This window comes from Lates calcarifer, unplaced genomic scaffold, assembly GCF_001640805.2.
Source record: "Lates calcarifer isolate ASB-BC8 unplaced genomic scaffold, TLL_Latcal_v3 _unitig_5239_quiver_2723, whole genome shotgun sequence".
Classification (NCBI taxonomy): Eukaryota; Metazoa; Chordata; class Actinopteri; family Centropomidae; genus Lates; species Lates calcarifer.
In genome coordinates this window covers 7,579-14,956 of record NW_026117388.1, presented here as the reverse complement: position 1 = coordinate 14,956, position 7,378 = coordinate 7,579, and the positions used below count along the sequence as shown (strand labels likewise).

General features: G+C 39.6%; 1 protein-coding gene and 1 long non-coding RNA gene across 2 annotated transcripts; both read left to right on the top strand.

The window, feature by feature from the left end:
• Positions 1–136: 136 nt before the first annotated feature.
• Positions 137–774, top strand: LOC108874136 (uncharacterized). Its single transcript, XR_001959609.2, has 3 exons — positions 137–206; positions 484–613; positions 734–774. It is a non-coding gene; the product is annotated as an uncharacterized LOC108874136 (long non-coding RNA).
• Positions 775–3,970: 3,196 nt separating this feature from the next.
• On the top strand, positions 3,971–6,763 carry LOC127140855 (sterile alpha motif domain-containing protein 9-like). The gene is made up of 4 exons (XM_051068675.1): positions 3,971–5,040; positions 5,747–6,095; positions 6,546–6,589; positions 6,695–6,763. Exons 1-4 carry the CDS (start codon positions 4,168–4,170, stop codon positions 6,761–6,763), a joined length of 1,335 nt encoding a protein of 444 aa, XP_050924632.1. The 5' UTR covers positions 3,971–4,167.
• Positions 6,764–7,378: the final 615 nt, after the last annotated feature.

Sequence of the window (7,378 nt, the reverse complement as noted above, 5' to 3'; positions counted from 1 at the left end):
AAGAAGCTGCAAAAATACTGGCAAAACTATTGTCTACTACGACCGTGAAGCACATTTAAGAACTAAATGTTTCTTCTACAGGAAGTGGAGCAAATGGAAAGGACCAGTGGATCTCGCATTATCCAGAAGCCAAACCGAAGTCCCTGAAAATTCTGGGTTCTTTCATCCTCAGAACTGACGCAAAAACTGCAGACATTTCTCCTGCTGTACGGTTTGGCATGTTTTTAGCCAATAGGCCTATAGAGTATTCTGGCATTATCTGTGTACTTTTCTTGTTGCACTTCCTGTTGCCTGCTGAAGATCACATTGATTCAGATCAGTGATCAGAAAGACTCGTTTAGTGTAGACTGTAGTGCATTTCCTGGCCAATGCACATTTTCTCTATCTATGTCATAGTTTAACATAGACCAAAAAGGAATCTACCATAGATATGAGTTAAAGAGGTTTAAAACCTGGGTTTTTCTCTCAACATTTCTCCCTCAGGAAATAAAACTTGGACATGAACGTGGAATACCATGTTTCTTTATGGTACTCCTTAAGAAGACAAACAGGGACTTCACGCTCACACTGGGAGATAAAGAGGAGGACCTATGGTCCTGTACAATTTCAAGAGGTTAGTGGTTATTATTCACTCAAAAAGATTTTCAACACAACTACCAACAACCTTAATTAAATGTCTTGTGTTCATTTGCACTAAATATTAACCAACATTTAAATTCTGCATTTATTTCAGATGAATATCAAAACTAAAACAGAGGAGATAGGCATGATCAGTAGGTAACACAGATGGGATAAGAAACTTGACATCATCATCATCATCTGTATATCATCATTTATAGCCATCAGTACCTGCATCTATTTGGTGGTTTATTTTATATCTAGGGCTCTAGATTTTAGCATTACCTTTTATGTAATTATGAGATATATGAAACTATAAGAAGCAACATGCAAACAAAGGAAAAAATGTATTCACAATGTAACAATTGCCTTTTGTAATCTTATTGAGAGTATGATTTTATAACTGACAGCCAGCTGATATATATTTTTTTTTAAATTAATCTCTATGTTTTGTATAATGGCCAATTCATTAGTAAAGTATGTTATGGCTGGTGGGCCATAGCTGTCCTTTATATTACTATGATATGACATGTCTTCTAGCTATGGTTCAGACATAGGATATGTTGCTTATACAACTATGTGCCTTGTGATTATAAACTCACGTTATCCAAGTTACTTTTTAGACCATATATACTCTACATTTTCTGTGTTTCTTTGTCATTCTTTCTGGTTGCATGAGCAGAGTGTATCACGTGCAAATAAAGTGCCTTCCTAAAGAACTGATCGACTCCTGAGCATCTTTGCTAACTCTCCTGAAGAAGTCTTCTCTGCCTGCTTTTCAATGTTATCATTCCTTTATTCAGTGTAAATAGTCAGTCTGATACATTAAGCAAGATGGGTCAAGCAAAGCTAATGAAACTGCAAAAGATGCACTTTGGTGAACACATTCTGTTGTTTAAATGTTGTATGGGACCAGTTTTTTAATGTGTCACAGTATATTTATAGGAGTAGCAGTGTGTGAGGGAAAACATCCAACATCCCAAATTAACAGACTTTGCTGTTTTATGTTGTCATATATTTTTGTAAAGTGAATATATATGGGTTTTGATATGCTCTTGGCAGGACAAAGGACATTTAAAGACATCACTGTGGATTCTCTGAGGTTGTCATGGGTCTATGTCGGTGCATTGTGACACTGAGCAGTTCAGATAAATGTAAAGTCTGCTCTGAGTGTTTCTGGCACAATGAGATATATTGCGATTTTATGAATAAGAATATAATACGATTATTTAATAAAGCCATTTTCTGTATGACTTGAATTTTATTTGACTTTTAGAAATACCAAAAAAGGGGGAGGGGGGCGCACAAACGGAATGTAATGCGGACTGGAGGAGGTGCATCCTGACAGGCTGAATTCGGGGAGGAAATACGAGTTTGAGGAAATCAGATACCTCAAAATCAATGAAAGAAGTGGATGCCGGATGAAGACAGCAAGTAAAGGTCGGTTTATATTTTTCCTCGAAGTTACTTAAACTGTGTGACTCTGGTGTAAATTCTTAAATAGCTGCGATTAATCTACTGGTGCATCCTGAATTTAAGCAGACTGGGACATCAATATAGTTTGTTTGACACCCGCGACAGCGGCTTGTTCACATTTTGTATATGTGTGTGTGTAAAAAGATGTAATCAAGTTTAACAAACGCTTTACTGGAATCCATGAGCTGTAAATGGAGCCGGGACAGTGTGTCGAGGTTATGACGTTGAAAATATAATTGAAAAAGGAAACACCGACATTGAAACTTGCACTGACCGACAACACGCAGGCTTGACTGCACACTCAAAACAGCGGCTTTTCTGAGTTCACCGTCGACTCTCAAACCACAGCCTCTTTCTACCAGTGTTTTTACACACAGAGCTGGGCTGGGTTAAAGCTAAGTTGTAACTAACGCAATGAGCTCTCTGAAATGACTGCGGATCCCACTGTCCAGCCGCTCCCTTCCTTCACACACGCGCCCCCCTGCCAAAACAGTGACAGAGAACTGAAACTGAAACTTAGGGACCCTGAAAAAAAGTGTCAGCATGAAAAGACTGTGACTGAGAAAAGACTGACTCGACGAAAAAAAATGAAGATTGTCGTTGAATAAAAACAGGATTAAAAAATATGAAAAAATAAGATTGTTAGTGCACAGTCAGAAAATGAACAGATGTGTTTTGCCAGGCAGTTTTATGATCCTGACAAGTTTTAAAACCAGGAGAGAGTAATCTGTTGATCTCAGAACAGAGAACAGCAATTTGCTCTACTACACAATATTATCGAAACTCCCTCACTCTCACCTATAACTTCATCACCCCTTTAACCTCTTTGTTTCCTGTACAGTTTTGTTTGCAGCATTTCCTCTCCAGTCTGCTCTCCTTTCCACTGCAGCTGTCGTTCAGACTCAGGCAACAGGCTTCACAGTGTCTGATAGTTTTTAGGCTCTCAGTTTAAGATCTCTTTTCCCTTGTTATCATAAGTTGATTTTGACTTTCAGATTCACATGAATGTGACATGCATTAAAATTAGATTTGTGTGCTTCTCACATATCGATCCTTTTTTTCAGTTGGTGTCTCAAGGTTAAGAGGATTAGAGAGTGCATTATGTCAGGCTAGCTGCTACATATATGTTGGGTATTTTATTTTTGCATCATGTTTAAATAACTGGTCTGTTTTGTCTTAAAATCACAATCTACAGAGGTTCTGCCAGTTTCTAATTTTTTTTTTTTTTTTTTTTTTTCATTCATTCATTTACAGGAAACTGAAAGTCCGGGATGGCAAATGGACCAGGCTTGGCCCTCGCTGGAGGTGGGGAAATTTATGTTGGGAGTGAAATCAGAGATTCCCTGACACTTTTGGATGTTCTTTATGCAAATCAGTTTGAAAGAGAGACTTTTGGTCCAATAGTTTTTGAGCAGACGGAGGAAAACTTTTATAGAGGGCCCCACCAAAATGGTTGAACTTTCATATTGGTCAACAAGCAAAGTCAAACAGCGCCAAACACCTCTTGTTAAACGAGATGGATATGATACACTTGTGCAAAAATTTTCCAAAAAAGAAAATATCCTGGAATATCCACTGTTAAACTATTCCACCAGCCACGATGTGGAGGAACCACATTGGCCATGCAGTGTTGTGGGACTTGAGGAAAAGGTTCAGGTGTGCTGTTTTAACAGGTTCAACCTCAGACATCACAAATGTTGCAAAGGAGGTGGTCCACCTCTTCACAGCAGGAGTCGAGGCCACCAGAACACTGTGCTGCTGTTACTGAATGATGAGGAGATTCTGGAAAATCTGCAAGACAGCATTATGATGACGATGCTGAACAGGAAATAGATACCCCTATGCCTGTGGTGATTTTACTCAGCTGTGTTTTTACTCAGCTGTGTTAGAAAAGAAGCAGTTCTACAGAGTGACCATGTTGTCCTAGAAAGAGCACTCTCTGAAACAGAGAAGCAAAAATTTAATGAGAAAAAGGAAGAGCTCAGTAGTAGGTACAGTGATAAATACCAGGAATTCCATGGCTTTAACATAATACAAACTAATTTCTCTCAAGCCTACGTCAGACAAGCATGCATGGTATTCTCCGAAGTTCGAAGAGCAAACAGACCATTGAAGAATCAGCTTGCTGCCTTCTTATCCCTGCTGAGTGCCTATGTACCAGATTCATATCTCCTGGAGTCTCAGTGCCTGGATTTCTTCAAACATGATGACTCCATCCATGGACACCTTTCTCTGGAGGACAGAATGCAGCCCTTCAGTCATCTAATCATCACCTACCAACAAGATAAAACATCTGAGAGAAGAGTCCGCATGGCTCACCCTATGATAGCACAGTGTTGTACTGAACTGATGGCTGAGGCAGGTGTGACCAGAAGTGACACAGCAAGAAACCTCTTGACCCGTTTTTGCAGGGCTGAGTTTCCTCCATATTTGCTTGGTTTTGTCAAATACATGTTGACCAAAAGAGAAATGAAAACAGAGGAGAATCCAATCGATAACACAGAGATTAAAGAGGACAGAGAAAGGTTTTCTAGACTGATTCTAGATATTCAAGACACAGAGGACAGTGTTGAGAGTGCATCAGTTTTAAAGTTGGCATCAAATAAATTTGAGCAAAATCCATTTTTTCCTCAAGCACTTGCTCGTGTTTATTACCTAGAACTGAAAGACTACAGTAAGGCTGAAATATGGGCAAAAAAAGCAAAAGAAAGAGATTCCCACAATTCACATATTGCTGATACACTGGGCCAAGTCCATAAGAACCATCTGAAGAGCAAAAAAGAGTCTTCTGACAATCAAACAGAAATTTTGCAACTTGCGAAAAAGGCTATTGAAGCTTTTAAAGATGAAGAACGGCTTGCTGAAAATGACATCGAAGGTGGGACAAAAGTCAGGACCAAAGTCTCACGTGTTTTTAACACCAGAGGGCAGCTTGGTTACCTGCAGGTTTGCAGTATTCTGTATGACTTCTTGTCAGTCAGAATAAAACCTGGAGAAGAGTTCTCACAAAGGATGTGTCCATGGACTCTGTCCTGGAATCACTCGGAGACAACAAACTCCTCCGATTTCATGATCTTATAAAGAGCCTCAGAGATGAGGTTGAAAGAAAATGTGCATTTCTTGACAAATATCTGGCGTACTCAAAGCCTTACATGAAGAAAGATGATGACCAATACATCTCTGGGGTCACCTCAGATTGCTACCGGAAGTATGTTGGAGACACGACACCCTCACACATGAAAGAAAAATGTGCTGATTTCATCCATAAACTCAAACAAAATCTCGCTGACAGCTCTGCTAGAGTCGTCTCATGTCTTGACAGAGAATGCACTAAGTCAGTGCTTAAAGAAATAACTACATGGTGGAAGAAATCTATACAAGTAAAGATTCTTTAACAGCTCTGGTGAACTACATTCTTGCTCACATTATGCTGTCAAATGTAGGAGTAAATTTCCCCCCAAACACAAATATTTAACTACATTCAGAAAACAAATGCCCCTGAGCCCAACAGAAGAACCTGTGTTCCACATGTTAGGCCTCTCTTAAACTGGCCTGCAGACAGTGAAGACAAAAGTGTCCTTGACCTCAGTCAGTTAGTCCGGTATATGCACTTCTCTTACGAACATGCATATAAGACGTACTTTCGATCAAGGTACCTTCACCACTGTTTTTCATTGGAAAAGGTCGAGGTCTGAGCAGAATTGTTCACAGAGAAGTCCTGGAGAGATTATTTCTTGGGCAAAACAAGGGAGCAAAACGAGATTTGAGCAACTGGAACCATGAGAAGATTTTCCTAAATCCCATGGTTCAAGAGCACCTTCTCAGAGTTGAAGGGGTGGTACGAAACTACAGCGTATTTGCAGCTATTGGAGACAATGAGATTGAGGTGGATGCGAACCTGAGAAACAGCCTCTGGAGGCCACGCCAAGTTTCCTTTTATCTTGGATTTACCATCAGAGGTCCTGTGGCCTTTGGCATCCGGACCAAAACTGCAGAAAAGGGTAAGTTGATAACATACTAAAATGTTAGCATAATTGAATATCTACCTGTCAGAAATTTTGGAACATGTTCCATTAGGATATTGTCCAAAGCAAGAGACAACTGTAAAATCCCTATTTGAACTTGAAACCCTGGTCTCAGCGCTATGATAAAGGCAGAGTTACACACCTAGTTGTATCAGTATGGTCCGATAATGTCCGATAATGGAGCTCTCACCATTATTGGACTGCCATAGAGACTAATCCCATTGGTATTGGTGGGTCGTAAAAAAATCCACAAAGTTTATCCCAGAGGATGATCCCAGGAATTTGTTTTGGAGCGACATCTTGCTGTTGATTTTTTAAATGTATTTTTTAATTGTTTAGATGCCACTAAAGGCGTGTACAGTGAGACAGAAATGTTTTTTGTTGTTTGGGTGTTCCCCTTTAACTTTACCATTGTTCTTTAAAAAGGGCCCTCTGGAAGGTTGAAGCTTGGACCTTGGGGCAGAGAAACAGTAAGCTTTTTGTTCTTACATTTTGTTGTATTTATCATAATTTTGAAAATTGGCAGATCCACCAATTGTAGCTGCTGATTTAAAAAATGTTGTCTTCCAAAACAGGACTCCAGTGATTGGACTACTGTGAAACCAGAGGTCAACGGGCTGCATGAGGTTCATACCTATAGGTAAAGATTATATCTTAAGTAATAAATGCAGTTTGTGCCCCAAAAAACAAAGCATTTTGCATTGATTCAAGGTTGCTCATGCATGTTCCTTAATACAGTAATTTGTTTTCTCTTTCACAAAATTAGCTCCAGTCTGAAGCGGGTCAGTATGAATGCAGTGTGTCTGCCCTGCGCTGGGTTTGTAATAAAAAGGTCAGCTTCCATTACCAGTTTCGCTCATGGGAGGAACACATGCGGAACCTGCATGCATTGATTACATGCCAGCAGGACCCCTACTGGACATCACAGTCACAGATGGGAAACTGGAGGAGGTGCATCTACCACACTGGATAGGTGAGTGGACATACAGTATAATCACAATTGTTTAATTATGTGTGTGAATAAATGAAGAAATGCCATTCTCCTTTCTAGATGTATATATTTTATTCCACCCAGTGGCGACAGCCACAGAGTCACAGTATCTCGTTGTCTGTCCCATTCTCATCAGTATGATTTCTCATAGATGCCTTGTCAGTTAAATTTGGCGCAAATGTTCACTAGGACTCAAGGATGAACTTATTAGAATTGATTGTTAAAGGTCAAAGGCCAAGGTCATGTGACCTCACAAAATATCCATTAA